The sequence below is a fragment of the Nicotiana tabacum genome, chromosome 19 (assembly GCF_000715075.1).
Source record: "Nicotiana tabacum cultivar K326 chromosome 19, ASM71507v2, whole genome shotgun sequence".
In the NCBI taxonomy this organism is placed as follows: Eukaryota; Viridiplantae; Streptophyta; class Magnoliopsida; order Solanales; family Solanaceae; genus Nicotiana; species Nicotiana tabacum.
Window position 1 is genome coordinate 58,716,748 of NC_134098.1, and position 20,369 is coordinate 58,737,116.

At 32.4% G+C, this 20,369-nt stretch overlaps 1 protein-coding gene across 1 annotated transcript; it reads left to right on the top strand.

Moving 5' to 3' along the window:
* Positions 1 to 17,507: 17,507 nt before the first annotated feature.
* On the top strand, positions 17,508 to 19,312 carry LOC107772162 (putative inactive patatin-like protein 9). The gene is made up of 2 exons (XM_016591653.2): positions 17,508 to 18,572; positions 18,909 to 19,312. Exons 1-2 carry the CDS (start codon positions 17,643 to 17,645, stop codon positions 19,122 to 19,124), a joined length of 1,146 nt encoding a protein of 381 aa, XP_016447139.2. The 5' UTR covers positions 17,508 to 17,642; the 3' UTR covers positions 19,125 to 19,312.
* Positions 19,313 to 20,369: the final 1,057 nt, after the last annotated feature.

Sequence of the window (20,369 nt, forward strand, 5' to 3'; positions counted from 1 at the left end):
TGAGAGTAATCTCTTCGATAATCGAGCCATATTGAGAGTAATCTCTTTGATAGTCGAGCCACATTGAGAGTAATCTCTCCGATAATCGGATCATCTTGAGAGCAATCTCTCCGATATTCGGACCGGGATAAGTACTCATCCCTTCACACCCTAAAACACCCTTCTTCATGCCCGTATCATCTCGTTAAACAAGAACATATATCTTTCTTGTTTGACCTACAAAAAAAACAGTAAAGGAAGAAAAGATGACGAAAAATACACAGAAGAAAAATTACCTTGGGATTGCCTCCTACTCGTGAAAACACACAGCCAAGGCAGCTAGTAGATGCTACAATTCGATGCTTAATAAACACATGGGCATGGGGTTTATATAGATCTCCTATACAGTTGATTGGGAGGTGAGGTCTCGATGTGGGATCGCCTGAAATCAGTTACCAAAAGGGATTTGGATTGCTTAGGCGGCCGAAATAAGTAGTGTTGGACATGGAGTCAAAGTGTAGTCTTCAAAATTAAATATTCATAGTTTCAATCCTAAAGAGATTTGGATACATATACTGCACTTATATTACACATAAGACAATAATGATTTTCAATTAAAAGAGAGATTTATTTTACCAAAAGGCAAAATGGAACGTTAGAGAGCAACTACACTGTTCAACGTGATTGAAATTTGGAACTTTGGTGTTTAGTTTTATGTGAAAAGAAAGAGAAAAAATGTTGCTTCATAATACTTCAAGCATGGTCTTAAAGCTTATACCTTGACAAGTCTTGAAGTATGGGGTATTTATAGGTATATAAAATTTGCGAAATTAAATTCATAAATTAATTTGGACTATATTTTAAATTCAAGATATATTGGTCCAAATAAATATTATGGGCTAATATAATTGGATTAATTATATAAATCCAATATATATGGATTAAATAAATAAGTCATAATCCATTGGGCTACCCATTTAATTGGGCTAAAGTGATGAGTCCACTTCATTAAGCCCAAAATGTCATCTTTCTAGAGGCCCAGTTTGGTGCCACGTGTCATATGACGTGGCGCGCCAAGTCAAGCGGAAGAGCCAATAGGATCATGCCACGTGTCAAAATGACAAGGCATGCTAGGTCACATTAAAAGGCCAATGAAATCGCGCCACATGTGCAAGTGAAATGTTCTGGCCAATCAAATGCGTCCTTGTCATACTTCGATTTGATTGGTCGGAAAGAGCTTGTTCTTATCATAACTCTTCCCTTCCACAACTATAAATAGGGGTCTTCATAATTCAGAAAAGACACTAGAAATTATAACAAGAAGCAAGAAAGAGCCCGTGGATCAAACGGTGTAAATTCCTCCACAAGTTTCAAGTTTCAAGCAATCAAGTTCAAGTTCAAGCTCAAGAACGAAGAACAAATCAAGTTCAAGCTCAAGAACGAAGAACAAATCAAGGTTCAAGAAATACGAGTTCAAATCAAAATTCGTCCTAGTTGAATTCAAGATCATCGTTCGTGGAAACAACTACATATTCAAGATCAAGCTCAAAGGCCCTTGAATTTATTTACTATAGGAAAGAAGAATCAGAGGATCCATAGAGATTGTACACTCAAATTATTTGAAATAAAATATTACGATTGTTGCAATATTTTTCGGTCCTGATTTTATTTTCCCGACGCAAATTTATTATCTACAGTATCGAAATAACTTTGAACACTAATTCCTCCTTTCTGATAACCAAACAGCAAAACAATATTTTTGTTGTTAATTTGATTCCTTTGAAATATATTTGTTCATATTATTTCTTTAATGTCAAAGTAGCGGAATAAATTTTTAGGAAAAATAAATATTATTCTAAACGTAAATAAAAAATTATGTTTTCAAGAATGGACGAAATTGTGCTCAAAGTGCTTAACAACTCCTAATTTAAATAAAAAAGATATATACTGACTGTAATTAAAATTTTGTCTAATATGAAATGCACTTACGAAAAGTAAAAAAGGTCCGATCTATAAGTTAAAAGGAAAAATATAACATTCCTAAAATTTTCAACATAAATCAAAGAAAAGTAAAATAATACATTTCTAAAATTCCTAGCATAAATAAATGAGAAACATTTTCAAGAACTAGATTTTTTTCAATTCCTAAAATCTACGTTGATTACAAGAGAAAAATATATCTTTTAAGAAATAAATTGTTTTAAACATAAACATAAATAAAAGAGAAAAAGTCTTTATTAAAATGGAAATTCTAACTACTTTGTTTACGGGAAATTTTTCGGCAACTCTACTGCTTATCGAACAAAAACTTAGGAATCTTTTCTTTTTACCCCTTTCTATTTACTTTTTGAAATATTATATTTTCACTTTGAATACAATTTATTTTTTTCTTGAAAAGTGCCAAGTTCATTTTAGTTTGATGTAAGAAGAACCATTCTTACTTCTCTATAAAATTATATTTAGCGTTAATTTGTCACCAAATTATGAATATTATAACTCAAAGAATTATTTATGATTGGATATGTCCTTGTGACATTAACATATCTTCTTACCCTTCAATCATGTACTATTTTTAAAAATACTAGTATCTATGAACGTGTGTTGCACGTTAACACTAACTCGTGATGATATAAACATTTATTTATATGAAGAAAAAATAAAATTTAATTAATGAGAGAAATTTTATATTTAACAACACAGCAATCATCTAAATACCGTTACATTAGCATAATACATGAATTTAATATAAAAGAACATCATCAAAACCTACACAAATGATCAATTTTGTCATGTTAGTTAGATAATTATGTATTATTAGTTTAAAAGTATTTAATGTGATGGTATCTTAAAGAACACTTCTTTTTGGACAATATTTTTTTGTGTATGTTTCCTCATAATGATTTGGTTGCTCTGCCTTAACCACAACTCTTGTTGTCGATCTTGATATCCCTCTTGAAAGTGCAACACATAATTATTCGTGCAACTAAACATATTGCGGTAAATATAGTCCAATATTTTTATGATGTTTGTCCTTGTGCTTTATTTATCATATTTGCAAAACATACTAAAAATTATTTTCACACAAATTTAAAAGGATATTCCTTAGTTTCGGAAGACAAAAGTTGAATTCAGGGATAATAATATACTTAAAAGCACATTGACCAGTATCATAATTTTTGCATGTTTGACGTTATTGTCAAAACTTCTATATATCATCTATGTGCTATTACATAAGCTATTTAGAATCTTGAGAGTGCAACATGCAGTTGTTCGTGTAAGAAAACATATTGCAGTAAATATAGTCCAATATTTAGGATATTTGTCATTGTACTTTATTTATTATATTTGCAAAACATACCAAAAATTATTTTCACACAAATTTAAAAGGATAATCCTTAGTTTCGAAAGACCAAAGTTGAATTCAGGGATAAGAATATACTTAGAAGCACATTGACCAGTATCATAATTTTTACATGTATGACGTTATTGTCAAAACTTCTATATACCATATGTGTATTATTACATAAGCTATTCAACGTATCTAAGTTTTTAAGTAGCATGACAGGCATAATTTTCTTCAAAATCAACCTATATACAATGCAAGATCAATTTTAATTTAGTCTATTATATATACGATGACACTAACATACATTAGAAATAATAAACTTGACAACAAACATGTATGGTAGAAGGCCATTTGAGTAGAAGGTCATTTGATATTAAAGTATTTAAGCATTCTTCTTGGTAGTAATTATTGGTATTATTTTTCTGCTGAGTCAAAAACTGAAAAATGTTTGTTGTTTTTACTACAAAATTTTGCAATCAACCTTTTATTTAGTTGATCATCATATTCATTTATGCTAGCTAAGATATTTTTTTTAATTCTATCATGCGATTTGCACAAATTTCGTTGTAATCTAATGATAAAAATATTTCTCTTATTAAATGCACTACCATTGCCATTTGAGATTGATAACCAAGTATTCAGGAAGAACCAAATCATCTTTTATTGGATGCTCTTCTTTCTTTCCGACACGAATCAAGAAGACACTGAATACCGGATCTATTCTTACTTTATATTTCTTGTGAGTTGAATCTTTTTTCATTTGAGGCCAGAAGTATAACTTTTGCAAGCTAGCTTTTACAATCTCTGATTTTGTCGATTTTGGAACTACTGGTAGTACTTGACAGAAATCGCCTCCCAAACCATTAATTTTTCACCAAATAGTTCATTAATATCCAATATATCTCTAGAACTCCGGGCAATTATTTCGATCGTTTTACACTTAGCCATAAGTGCTTCATCCCATATTATCAATTTTGCTTTCTTTATAAATTTAGCACTATTTCTCTGCTTTGATATATTTGTGATGATTATTTAAGTTGTTTGAAGAGGTATATCAAATATAAAGTGAGTGGCCTCACAATAAAATCGTTGTTGGTACACCACTTGCTATTATTGCTAACAATATCATGCCCCTTGATACGATGTTTGCAAGTAATGCATGACATAGAAATATTATTTGATTCCGCCGGAGGCATCTACAAAGAATAATCCCGCTATACCAGGTCGACTCTTTATAATATAGTCTTGAAAGCTTGTTCTTGCTTAGGATTTAGTTTTGATTGTGCTTCCTCAGACACTTGTATATTATTTTGATTCTTAATAATATAATAACCTTTTTACTTTGTGTTCTAATTTTTTTAATCTCTAACGCTCTTTTTATGGAATAAATTTATGTATACTAAATTTTTTTTAAACTTGAATAAGAATTTTACTCATACGATGAATTTAAAAAATAATTGAATTGGATTCTCTTGCTAAAAATTTAATTAAAAGATTTAATTATTTGGTTTTAACATAAAAAATAATTTATTCTATATTGATTCAGATCTTAATATTAGTTTCATCTCTTGTTTTGAATTTTTAATCTTAATTATAATTTTTTCCGCCATAAATTTTATTTTCAAAGAGTAAAGGATTGATATGACATTTCACTTTTAGATGTTTAAGTTTGTAGAATCATTAGTGGTATTGACTCTTACCAATCATTTTTTTTCTTTACTCTTACCAATAATTTTTTCTCTCTTTCTCACACATTTATATTCTTAAATATTTTCTTAGTTGTTGTTTAATAATAGTGTATTTTTCAGTATTACACAAAAAATTGATTAAAAAATTATTATTTAAGTAGAAAATAGTTTAAATATAATATAAAAATATATTATCGTGAGGATATTTTTTGTTCCTCAATTTCAACTGTTTATGCAGTCTATTTAATATTAATTTTATTTTTTCTTGGTATTGAACATTATGGAGTTGTAATGTATTGTAAGTACGGAGGATTCTTATGAAATTAATTTTATTAAACCTTCCTGCATATTTTTAATAAGAATTTAATAGACAAAATTTTATTAATTTTAAATTTTTAAATATTAAAAATTAGCATATAAAGTATTGTAGTCCAAAAAATAGGTTATTGCAGTCACGTCATTTCCCTATGAGTTCTTCCATTTAATATTTTAGGGCTATTTTGGTCTGTTAATATTGTATTTGTGCTTTTAAAATAATACAGGCTCTCCTTTTTCTAAATGGATTTGAATAATATAATATATTCTCAAATTAGTCCAAAAAATAGGTTATTGCATTTATGTCCTTTACTTATGAGTTCTTCCATTTAATATTTCAGGGCTATTTTGGTATATTAATATTGTATTTGTGCTTTTATAATAACATATGCTCTCCTTTTTCTAAATGGATTTGGACAACATAATACATTCTCGAATTATATTAGTAATAGGATATTATAATACGCTTTCAAATTAAATTAGTAATAGAAATTTTTAAGAAGTATATCCTACAAGTAATAGGATTACATGACTAAAAATATGTCTCTACCCCGAAAGTAATTATATTAAAAGGAAACATAACGTGTTCCTAAAGATATTAGGTATACATGCTAACATGTAAATATTATATGTCTATACCCGAAAGTAATTACACTAATAGGATTTCTAAAGGTAATCATATAGGATTTCTAACGTGTAGTATTATGTCCTAAAACTAGTAGGATTATTAGGCTAATATCTAGAATTTCGATTATATTTTTTTATTATAAGGTTATTATGCTTAATATTATAAGGTTATTTTTGTAAACTGACATTGTATTCATGCTTTTATAATAATATAGATTATACATACAAAACAATAAAATTATTTTATAATGAATAATAGGTAAAAATTAAAGCATAACCATAGCTACCTTATAACTGTCTTGATCCTCTTTGTTGTTTCATCTTCTTAAACTGCGCAAGCTTGATACATCATAAATTTACCTTTTTAAGTTATTTCTTAAAAAGAAGTGTAAATATCTAAAATACCATTGAGAAATATTAATAAAAGTTAACACAGCGTGCTTACTCTGTTTGAACTTCGAAATCATGTATAAAACCCACGTGTCGATATTTCAATAAAGCATATGAGAACCTATGTGGGACAATAGTTTTTTCGTTTTAGAATTAGCAGAAACATATTCAATATTAATCATTTTTAAGAATTTATACTTCCCTTTTTAATTTTTATTATAACTCACAATACATTTGTAATTGCATTTATATCATTTTTAAAAAAAAGAATTATTTATGACACGAGATACACGCGCATCGCGTGTACCGCTAAGACTAGTATAATATCAAAGTATATAAGCGTCTATAGACGAACTTCTTCTATGATTTTCAGTTGCAATTCTTGTTCAATACCAGTCCAAATCTCCATTAAGTGACTTCCAAATTTGTAAGCAAACTCCTTAGACTATTTCTAACAAGTCTAAACGACAATCGCTCCAAATTTTTCGGTGAGAATAGCACGTGCTAGTCAGTTTTCGGACCGGTAATTGGAAAATAGCTTGCATTTGCAAAGTCATTACAAAATAGCCACTATTTTGCTGAAACACGGAAAGTTCCAGACTAATATGCTGGATTATGGAGCTCATGCGTATAAACTTCCAGCATATTATGTTGGAACTCCAGCACATTATGCTGGAATCTCATATGTAAAAAATTCGAAGTAGAGCATATTATGCTGAAATGTTTTCGGATTTTTAAAGCTGGTTTTGTTCAGATTTTATCTTTACATGAAAAAGTAGCTAGATTTCAATTACTTTTGAAACTGTGGCTATTTTTCAATTACCAATTATAAATCTGGCTATTTTTATTTTTGTCCAATTTTTCATAGAATCATATTCAAAATGTAAACCCGCTTATTTAGACAAAGAGTATGAGTCATTAATTGGAAAATTCATGACTAATAATTGACCATACTAGTCATTGTTCAGACAGAAACGAACTATTCTATTTTTCGGCCCAATATAAGATAGCTTATGAGTCCAAGCCCATCTACATCTGAAAACAATTTCGTGCATTGCTTCCATTAGAGCAATATCATCCTTGTCGGCACAGCCTATTGATCAAGACGGATGTAGCATAGGTACAATGAATTTAATTGAATCCATTTTTTCAGACGAAGCATAGAAACTATTTGAATAAATTACCAACTTAACAAATATTTAATTTTCAATCAATAATTTCAAAACTGTAATAAGTTGCGTGCTACTATTGTTTATAAGTTGAATGCATTAAGTTTAGATTATGCATCCGTTTTTAAGTTAGATACTTCAAAACAAACAGTGGTGTCAGGAATTAGGAATTAGTGGTCTCTCAATTAGGTAAATTTCACGGTGTCATATTAACTGTGGTAAATAGACACAGTTGTATGCATCTTATTCCCAGAAATCATTCTAACTGTCACAGGTAAATTTGTAATTGTTGGACTTAAATAATCTTAGTTCCTCGTGTGGCGCTCTTGATTTCTCTCCTACCAGAGGAACCGAAGTACAAATTTAATCCAAAGTCACAGTTTTGTGAACTAGCCTAAAGTTGGGTCTTATGTCTTATCCCCACCGTGAAAGCCTAAAGAGCTATTCCCTCATTAGACTTTCCTTTTAAATGAATGTAGGTCCAAGCACATTGATTTTCCAGTAAGTGGGTATTTTTAATGTAAAATATGGATCGCAAAGTACCTTTTAAGACAATTTTAGATAATTTAAAAGAAAATCATACTTAACAGTTAAGATTGAGGCTAATGACTTTGAGCTCTATTGTCTGCACTTTCTGATTTAAAAAGTTCTTGAAAAGGTATTTATTTAAACACCATTGTTGAGAGATCAAAAATCATATCCTCCTATAACTAGATACGTAATAAATTGGCCATTGTTTTCTTACAGAAAACCAAATACGTTTGATAATTAATAGCTCCTTTTTCATCAATTCTGTAAGATTTAATTCTTCATATAAAACTTTACTTTTTTTTTTCTTGTTAGGTTATATATATATCCTTTACTATAATTGATGATTAATTGCTAATTTTATGACGTCAACAACATGCATCTGCTTTAAGAAATTTGAGGATTTGTTACGCAATGAAAGTGAAATGTTACATGATATATGATTAATAGTTAAGCAATACTCGAAGTAAAGCATGCGTCCTAATTTTTTATCAAATTTTCACCACGAAACTTGTTCATCTTAGGAATCTCTATAGAACATAATTTACGGAATAAAAGGTACTCTTTGAGAAATGAAAAAAAACTGAATTGTTTTTTATGTACATACTTGATTGTGAAGAAACAAAAATATTAATATAATTATGCAGTCCCCTGTATATATGCCTCGTAGTAAAATTTGGTCACACGCAATTAGTGATGTCTAAGAAAAACAAAGCTTTCATAAATTAGGTAGTTACATGATGATTCGTAATCACTATAACAGTTGACACTAGCGCTTCTTCTAATTAATTATAGCACGCATGAAAAACCAGACATCACCTAACTATACATGATAAACATCAATTGAAAAACAAGTGTTCTTAAGATAGAAACTGTTCCTGGACTTCAAATTTCTTTTCCTTCAAAAATCTTTAACAAGGAAAAGGAGAAACCAAACAAGTTCCACCATCTGGTAAGTATAAATTATCCCAATACTAATTTACCCCGAATCGAAGTAAGTAACCAAACAAGAAATAAAGCGATTTTAAATTTTTATCTCAGAATTATTTTTATTTATTCATCGAACTAAAGGTCCCTTAAGGATAGGATTAGGAAGGAGACAAAGTTCAAGGAAAGGGGGGGAGGGGGGATGCAAAGTTCGAGGAAGGGGGTGGGAGGTGTTGGTTGTGAGTATTAAAGATAATGGTATTCAAGAATCAAGAATATTTTTGGTTTGTATTATTCCTCTCCAATTTACAAAGGTCAATACAGATACATGGCTTTAGCTTAAAACTAGAAAAACATAAAACTGAGAAGGAAACAGAAAAGAAAATCCTATACGGGTCGAATTTTACGGATACAAAATATTTTAAGTACAAAAGAAGGAAAATAAATATAATATCTTACTTATACAAGAAATCAATCAAAACTTTACACATACAAGGACATTATTATCCACAGATGTATAGGTTAAGCCGATAGAAACTAGCATTAAAATGTGTAAAAAAGTAAGCCTTGTTAGTTGTTATAACATTGACAGAGCTTATCGCATGTGGTTTTTTTCTAATAATCCATTATCTTTTAACTGGACTGGTGCTGACTAGTGCAGTAGTGCTCCACTGACACAACATAATTATTTATCTCTGACGTTAAAATAACTTTCTTAGGGGTGGATTGGTTTGAATATAGGTTATGCTGGGATAAGTTATGATAAGATTATTTTTTATTCGGATATTGTATTAAAAATAATATTTGCATAATTTTTAAGAAGAAGGTATAAGTTATTCCGATACTAATTACCTCACCCCCTACAAGGTATAAGTTATCCCGATATTAATTTTATTTCCGGGATAACTTATCTCAAGTTTGCTAACCAAATAAAGTATTAAGGTAGTATTAAATTTTTATCCCAACATTATTTATACTTATACCTCATACCAAACGACCCCTTAATTTTTGGGTTATTTATAGCTATATCACATAGAGAGGAGAAGGACAAATTGGGATGGCATTACTTATCAGATAATTGAACCCACATAAAATTGGCTCAAAACGAAGTTCTAAAACAAGGGAAAGCTGTTAGAAATAGGGCCGCTTATCGGACGGATTGGGCGGTTATTTGCTCTTAACGGTTTGGCTTATCGGTTATCGGCTTTTAAATGTATTAATCCGCTAGCCACCCGATAAGATATCAGACGGATTGGTATCGGTTTAGCTCTTATCGGGCGATTTATCGGATTGTTTGCTGATTGATATAACTCAAAATAAAATTTCTATGCTCAGCAGACTACATTCCAGTCTATAGAATATGGCACCTAAGAAGAGAGCTAAATAGAAGAAATATAGAGCTACATTCTAGCTTATTTCCCAGTAGAATCATCTCTGGGGATGAACCTATTAACAACTTATAACTATCAGAAAAAATAGAAGAGAACACTGGGTATAACACATGACATCAAAATTATCTAATAGTAACTAACTGGAATAGTAAATTATAACTAAATGTCTAATAGTAAATTAGTAATAGATAGAGTACTAGAAGTGGAAGAAGGATTTTTTATTATTTAATATATATATATATATATATATATATATATATATATATATATATATATATATATATATATATATTCTTAACGGGTTAATGGATTATCCGTTAAGAAAATTGAATAATCCGTCCCCAAACCGATAAGCCGTTAATAAAAAAAATTCAATCTGTTCCCCGTCCGTTAAACCGTTAAACCGATACCAATAAGCCATTAAGCTTCGGTTTCGATTCGGTTTTCGAATTCGGTTCGGTTTTGAACACCCCTAGTTAGAAAGAGTAAACGGAAATGAGAGAAGACCATAACCTTAAATTAAAACGTTAAAATTCATGCACTTCTCAAACAAAGATTAATAAGATATAAAATTGTCCATATTAAAAGAAATAAATGATGAAATATTTTTGGGAGTAGAGGAGATACTAGGGCTACAACAATTTAACAATCAGGGCAGGGGGAAGTGCAGAAAATTTTCATTTAACTTGTTAGCACGTCTCTGTTTAGGGCAATCTGGTCTAAACAAGGTCAATTGATGCACTTCAAATCTTAATAATTTCTCACTTTTGTCTTGTTCTCTTTTATTTATAGTTTTTTTTTCAACCTTTTATTTATAGTTAGCTAACCATAATTAAACTCTTTTTGTCACTCCAAATACTGAAATAATCCCAATAAGATAATTAGTGGCCAAAACATTACAGACTTCACGTCATCTCCAACCCTTGCCTCCATTTTCTCCTCCAAAATGGAGTAAAGTTATTCTAATCATTACTCTATTTTTTATTCCAAAAAAGAATATTTTATTTTATATTTTTCTCTCTCTTTAATATTATATTATTATATTTTATTTAAATTTTATTTTCTTATATCTATTAAAGAAATTCTATCTTTTTTTCTTTTTTACATATTTTATCACATATAATTTATATTCCTTTCTTATATAACCATTTAATATAAAATTATTTTATATCATAAATTTTTAAATAATATAATTTGTAAGAAAATATTATAGATTATATATATTAACGGATAATTCAAATAAAAAGTAATATCATTGAGATACAAAATAATTAAATACATATTACATTATGGTAAAATTTAGATTAAATACTACATAAATATTCAACTTCCACCTCTAGCATGCTCCCATAAATGATCTACTAATGCATTACGAAGTGCAAAATGAGCATCTTTGTCTTTAATTCTTTTGTGTCGAGCTAAATATTGTTCAAATCGGTGATTTTCATCTACTACTATTTCTACCGTTGGAGGTGGACATTCCCAATCATCTTGAATTGGTGCATTAAGATCACGCTCATCCTCGATTATCATGTTGTGCAGTATAATACATGTAGTTATTATATCATGTATCACTTCTTTTGTTCAAAATATGATGGTCCTACAACAATTGCAAAACGAGCTTGCAAAACTCCGAATGCACGTTCAACATTTTATCGACATGATTTTTATTTCATCGCAAAATATTTATTTCTTCTATGGCGAACGTGGGTCACGAATAGTTTGCACAAGGGTTGACCATTTTGGATATATACCGTTAGCTAAATAATAAATCATATCATATTCTTTTCCCTATATTTGCACCATTCATTTTTTGAGATGATTATATATTTTTTGTACAATTATAACTTATAATAAAATTAACTTATAATTTTACATAAAAATAATAAATGCACGAAAATTAATTTATCAAAATTATACGCCAAAGTTAAGATGTATAATTAATATGATAAAGATATTACATAAATATATTTAGGTATATATAAAGAGATAAATTAAAAGAGTTAAATTTAAATCCATAATTTTAACAGTATTATAAGTTTAATGTTAAATTTTTTTAAAATTAAATCCATAAAATTTAAATCTAAAAAAACCATACTATTATTCTTCTTTAATTTCTACTGTCCGTAAAATGTTCTGCCAGTTCGTGTTAATGCTATAGCACGTATTAATTGCAATAGCTATGCACTAAGAAAAGTATAAAGGTCAAACAAATAAACAAATGTTAGAAACACTTAAAATAATGAAAGGCTCTGTCACTACCCGGAATCCTATGAAAGCACGTCTTTTGGACGTGCATCCTCCTCCGCGGAAACACGTGATCTTGATTGTTTTTTATTTCCAGGAAATACAAGCACCTCATGGAAACCATCAACTAATATTTTCATCTCTCCGCTTAATACACTTAAATTCTTCATAGACTCCACTATATGATTATAGTAAATTTATTATTGTTATTATTATACTTAGTACTGATGCCCCAAAAAAGAAGTACACCAAATATTAGAATAGATACAAATAATTTTACGCTTATATTTTTTTATCATCTTCTATATGTATGATCCAGTTGAAGATGTGTGCATATCGAAAATCATTTAATCATACCCTATATTTATATAATCAGTAAATACAAAATTATGTTATATATAACTTATTAGTATGACTTAATCATAATTAATTTAATATATATATTTTAACCTTAATTTTACCGCTAAAATAATGTCATTTGAAGTATAGTACTAGTAGGTAAGCTCTACGGACAAATGCCTCTATGGCTAGGTCTCCAAGAGTCCGAAACCAAAATGTGATTCTTTTGGACTCAAAGAACAAAAATATATGAAAAAAATACAGTGACAATAATATATATAGCGTCTATATATATAGCGTCTTTTGTTAACAACCGTTTGGCCAGTTAAGTATAACGTCTTTTAAAAAGATGTTATATGTGAATTAATTTAAGCGGGAAACTATAGCGTCTTTTGTTAAAACGTTATATATATAGCGTCTTAACAAAAGACGCTATACATATAAATATATCGTCTCCTTCCCTTCCCCCAAAACATAACCGTCCCCCCCTTTTCAAAAAATCAAAAAATTTTAAAATCCTAAGCGGTCCCCCCTCCATTTTTAATCAAAAAAAATTGAGTGGAGCCCACCCGTCCTAGAAAAGTAAAGATTCTCGGTCTCACGTGCTAGCTAAGGCGTTATCTCGAACATTGTTGCTTGTTTCGGCTCCAAATCACAAAATTTTTGACTTTCTAAAAATCTTAAATCGAGGTATTCCGACTTAGTTTTTGTTAAAACTTGTATAAAAATGCATATTAGTTATTTTTTATGTGCTCTATGTTATTTTACAATTGTTTTGCGATTTAACTAATTTGTTGTTTTTTCTCCGGACTATAGTTTTAGTGTGCTCTAAAAATTCGTAAAATAGAGAAATTGTTATTAGTTATTAAAAAAAAAATTAATTAGTTACTTTTTACTGTGGTATATGTATTTTCGTGATTGTTTTGTGATTAAATTGATTTGTTATTTTTATTCGGTTTAGATTATTATTTGCTAAAAGATTAGTAAACTAGATAAATTGTTACTTTAGTTTTTTGTAGTGGTATCTTGTGGCCTAATGTAGTGCTTGTATTTGTAATGTAGTGCCCTTTTAGCGTAGTAAAATATAGTGCTCTTTAGCGTAGTATCCTTGTAGTTATTGAAATTAATCATTTAAGTATCTATTATACCCAAAAATACGTCAAAATAGCTGATAATTCAAACACAAACTCTGTCCAATTCTAGACAACGATCGTAAGAAAATATCATGAGAATTGAAAATTTTTTCGCATCATGAACATAAGAATTCAGGATACATTGGTGCTACTGGCCTCAAATATTGTGTCCGGAACCAAAATGTGAATATTTAATAATTAAATCATGTATAGTAAAAAAATAGGTGATAACTAACAAACATATAAAATAATAAAACTAACATATTAAAGTAACATATAAAATATAAAATTATAATATTGAAAATGTATCAACTTAATTAACAATATAGTAAAAATATCGAATAAAATTTAATATTCAAGGTATTGTAATATATTTAAGCAATGGAAAAGAAAAATAATATAATTAATTTTGTTCAATTTACAGTAGTCGTCATGGAAGTTCCACCTTTGCATCTCGGACCTGCCTCCCTAGAGCTACTATTGCTACAGGCCGAGCATAGGTCTTCCTACATATGGGAGGAGCAGTTATTGGCCCAGACTTTACGTTCTAGGAGAGTAGACGATATGTGGGACTTTTTTAAGACCCGCCAGCTCCTTCCCCATATAGTCAGACGCCTGCAGAATACGGATTTTTATAGGATCATTGAGATCGGTCGGCTGCAGCTGGATTGGTCGTTGATCACGGCTTTGATAGAGCGGTGGCAACCAGAGACACACACATTCCATTTGCCTATTGGCGAGGCCACTATCACGCTGCAGGACATGGAGGTTCTGTATGGGCTGCCGGTTAATGGACTTCCTATTGCTTTGCCACATGCCATGAGAGATTATACGGGAGATCAGTACCTAGAGACGTTGCAACGTCTTACTGGTTTCTGGCTAGAGGAGGAGGGTGTATTGGTTGGGGCTAGTCGTCTTGCGTTGACGCCCGTCCGGCTGCATTTGGAGGCCATACATGATGACATTACTCATAATACACCGGAGCTTCATATTCACCGGTACACGAGGTTGCTGCTGCTGCTTATGTTTGGAGGCGTAGTGTTCCCAAATACTTCGGGAAACCTAGTCAGCTTGAGATTTTTTCATCATCTTGAGCGGCTAGATGATTTGCATCAGTACAGCTGGGGTGCTGCTATTCTTGGCTACTTGTACAGGCAGATGTGTCGGACATTCATGAGCACCCAGTGAGATGTTGCAGGATTTATGTCTATGTTTCAGGTGAAAACATAGTTAAATACTCTCTTCATTATAACATACATCATTAAAATATACCTTAAATTTTACATCCAAATTGTATATTATGTTTGGGCCTGGGAGCGGTTCCTGCAGTTTCAACCACCTCTACCACCCATAGCTCAGGATACACCACCTCTATCGTTTCTCCCTTTGGCTAGGAGGTGGGTTGATAGGCGGGGATACGGACGCGAGTATGAGGCTCGACATAATCTCCCCTATTGCAGGGATTTGTTGGATTTGCTGGAGGACGCGCATGTAATTCTATATTTAAGTTTACTTGTCCTGGATTCATGTATGTTGCATATACTCACGGTTCCTGTTTTTACGCAATAGTTCATTTGGAGGCCATACAACGAGGGCATCCACATCCAGCATACTTGGCAAATGATCAAGGTAGGGAATATGCCTCGAATGAAATGACACGTGGGACTCGTATACTTTTAGTCTAACGGGAGGTGGAGCATGCTCCCTCGTCAAATCAGGTTCGACATTCTCTTCCTCCTCAACATCACCCTCGTCAGGAAAGGATGTGTCATCTCCAGACTCATCATCATTGTTGTCATAATCGCTATTCTCTTCCTGACTCTGCGCATCTACCAGATCCCGATTAAATACGCCATCTTCAGGCAATTGAGTAAGGACAGGACTATCAAGTTGCTCGTTTTCACTGCAGAACCAAAGAAATAATGAGTTACTCAAATTGGTCCAAACAATACATATAACTTTATATATTCACTTACAAATCATAATGTGTTGATATCCCATGATGCACATTATCTTGTTGATGCTGACTCCTGGATGGACCACCATGATCCAACACACTAAAACTCGGCATATTCCAACTGACCGTTGGTTCATAACTTGTAAAATTCATATCTGGTCGGTACCCCCTGTGGAATATATGAGTGTTAATACAAATAAAATACACAAAAATATACATCATAACACAGTAGGAAAATTGAAGTTTACCACCCTGCTTTGTGGATTATGTATACTAGGGGAGAAATTATTTTCTCGCTCCTCATTCGCCCATGGAGATAAGTTTAGATCCGGCCAAACTCTTTCAGCCGGAACCTGTTCGGCTAAAATTGCTCCAAAATAACCACCCGATGATTGAGGGATTTTCCTACTTTGCGCAACCACATTATTGCGAACGTTTTGATCCTTGACGTACATTTTCAATATTTTTATCACAATAAATTCTCGGTATTCATCCGGAGTCCTCAAAAAATCTCTCAGAGTTTCATCGTCTTCGATGTTAAACTCAATATAACAAGCAATCCCTTGCGGAGTCACAAAATACGGATATCTTCTGGTTATTATAAGATCACAGAACGTTTACTCACACTCATTTTTTTACATAACAACGATACCAATGTATCCTACTCCATTGTAAGTGGCAACTTAATATGAGACTATGGAGATAAACTATAGCTTAATGAGTTATTCACCACCACAACTTCACCCTCCCTCCCCCCCCCCCCCCAAATATAATGAAACCTTAATTTTTCACTCTTCAGACATTGTGACAAAATGCAAAACAACTAAACAAATAAAAATTTCACAACACTTAGAGTAATTCTGAATGGATTTTTACAAAATTCTTAACGTCCTTATATAAGGCAAAAACCATTCCGGGGGGAGGGTTAAGACGCTATACCCAGTTGAATTATTGTTATGTCAGTTAAGTCTAGAAGAATTATTTGTGGGTCTTAACAAAAGACGCTATAGTTTTCGCTTAAACTAAAATATATATATATAACGTCGTTTTAAAAGACGCTATACCTAACTGGCCAAATGGACCGTTAAGGTATAGCGTCTTTTAAAACGACGCTATATATATTTTGATCACTATATATTTTTTTCATATATTTTTGTTCTTTGAGTCCAAAAAGGTGGTTCGGGTCTCCGACCTCCGAAAGAATTAACAAAAACAAAGAAATAAAACATTTACTACCAGTCAAAAGCAAACGTGGAAGCAGTAGAAAAATTTGGAAGTGCTAAACTTGGTTTGTATTGTATATAACGTATAACCAAACTCTGTATTGGAGTGTCTTTTCCCCTTGTTTTAACTCTGCATCACACTCACCGTGACTCTCTCTCTCTGTACTTAGCAGACAGTGGAGCGAGCACACTGCACAGATTGTATTTCTGTCAGTCCGAAGAAATAAATAAGAAAAAATAGGAATATACAGTGCAATTTCGCATCATAAATGCCTCTCCGAAGAATATCGTGACCTTTTTCCTGTTTCACGGATTTTCCATTAACTGTTGCATAATCCATCAGTACAGTAAATTACTTCCATTGCTTATTTCGCTGTTCAGTGATGGAGTTCAGTAAGATGACGCTGGAAATCTTCTCGAAGTTAGAGCAGAAATGGCTGTATCATTATGAAGGGAAGAAGACTCGGATTCTCAGTATTGACGGCGGTGGAACCACCGGCATTGTTTCCGGTGCGGCATTGATCCATCTGGAAAACCAGATCTGTGCCAAAACTGGTGATCCTCACGCTCGAATTTCTGATTTCTTCGACATTATCGCCGGTACTGGAGTAGGTGCGGTTTTCGCCGCAATGCTTGTTGTTGATGGAGGCGACGGTCGTCCGTTATTCACGGCGAAGGATGCCGTCAAGTTCGTAACGGAAAATCAGTCGCGGCTGTTTAAGTTGAAGAACGTCGGCGTTTTCCGCCGCAAGAGGAGGTTTTCAGGGAAGAGTATGGATAAAGTGTTGAAGGAAGTGTTTAGAAAAGAAGATGGCAAAGTGTTGACGTTGAGGGACACGTGTAAGCCTCTACTTGTTCCTTGCTTTGACCTCAACAGCTCTGCGCCCTTCGTTTTCTCTCGAGCTGATGCTATCGAGTCCCTCAGTTTCGATTTCGAACTATCGAAAGTATGCCGTGCCACGTCAGCAAATCCGTCGATGTTCAAGCCGTTTAATCTTAAATCTGTCGACGGCAAAACCTCGTGCCTCGCCGTTGATGGCGGTCTTGTCATGAACAACCCTGCCGCTGCAGCCGTCACTCATGTTTTGCATAACAAACGAGATTTTCCTTCCGTCACCGGCGTCGATGACCTATTGGTTCTCTCTCTAGGTAACGGTCCATTAAGCTCACCGACAAACTTGAAACTGCGAAACGACGGCTACTGCGCTCCATCTTCCGTCGTCGGAATTGTCGTCGACGGTGTATCTGAAACCGTCGACCAAATGCTCGGCAACGCCTTCTGCTGGAATCCTAATGATTACGTTAGAGTTCAGGTATCTCTAAAATTTTACTCCGTCCAATTTCTTTTACATATTTTGTTTGTGTCAGGAGTTACTTTTGAAGCTAAATTCGTTGAGACTATTATAATACTGTCAATATGATTCAAAACAGAAAAAGTATTACAAACTGTAAGTTTTTCTACATCAAAATGCGAAACATTGAGTAATTAAAAGTGTTGGTCAAAATTCGCTTTAATTGCAATATAATTTAAAGCATTTTTGGAGAAAATATTATACTCTAGTACATTTTCTCACTTTTTACTGAAGAAATATCAGATTGAAAAGCTTGACGTGTGTCAGCGTTGATAACGGGACTTTCGTTGATCACAGGCGACCGGCTACACAAGTGGGGGAACAAAAATTGAGGAAGCATTGGAAGAAAGAGGAGTGGAGTCATTGCCATTTGGCGGTAAGCGGTTACTGACGGAGACTAACGGACAGAGAATCGGCGGTCTGGTGCAACGCCTTGTTGCTACCGGAAGAAGTAGTGTGCCGCCAAGTCCATGCAAGGAAACTGCCGTCAGTCCTCTTAGAAACGGACGTTAAGTCATTTTCCTTTTTCTTGTATTTACTTTTTGTCCATTTTGTAATATTTTTTGTCACTTTACGACTTTAACTGTCTCAATGCTGGAGTTAAATACTAGGCTATTTAATTAGTGCTACTACTGGTATAGTACCATATTATATGTTTAGATCTATAGTATTGTTCTGGAATCAAATGATGCCTTTTCAAAGGTACAGTTTCTTTCGGCCGATTGATTGCCTGAAATCTAGCTAATAGAGTAAGGACAAAGCTGAAATTGTTAATGTCATTAAAGGTAAGGGAAGCAGGTGTTTATACCATTTAAAGCATCCAAATCTTGTATGCGCACTTTAAGTTATTGAGTTTTGGTAAATGTCAAATCAATTGACTCGATTATTTCTTATTAAGAGGTGTGGGTGGCAAGTGGGCCGGTGCAGGCCCGGGATCGGGATCGGGTCAGGACCGTTTGGCTCGATTTTAGTGGGCCTGGGCCGGTCTTGTGAACTGGTCTTATGATTTGGACCCGTCAGGCCCGGGACCGTTTAGCCCGCCAGGGCCCAAGACCAGACCGGTTCCTTAGCGGGCCAAATGGTCCCACCGGCTATTTTTTAAAAAAAATATAGCCGTTGGGCTGTCAAAAATAGCCGTTGGCTATTTATAAAATAGACATTTAACCCCCCAACTTTGTTTTAATCCCAAACTTTTTATAATTACACTTTTTTCCTATTTTCAACTATAAATACCTCATCATTCTTTCATTTTTTCTTACAAAATCATCAATCTATCACAATCTCTCTCTAATTTTCTTCTATAATTGCTACTATTGCTTACTTTATTGTTACAATTTGTGAAACAATTGTGAAGTTGATGAATTGAAGTCTTCAATGATAATCAATTTCCAACAAGTTGTTCTTCAATTCGGTAAACTCGTTCCAACTCTTAAGTTTTAATATTATAATTTTATTTATTTTATTTATTTTCTATTACTTTATTAATTAAGATGGCTTCCTTAAAAAAAATTTTGGTAAAAATAAGGGAAAATCCAAGAGTGACGAATCTAGTGCTCAACTTGTTCCTCCCCCACTGCCCCGGGCTCCCCGAACCAAACTCCATATACGTCCGACACCTGCTATTTTTGATAGCGATAATAGTTTATTACAATTTACTGAAAGTCAATTTTGCCATAATATTAGATCTGGTGAACAATTAGACCATGAATTAATGAATGCTCTTTATTCTAATCCAACTATTGATGAAAATGATGACGA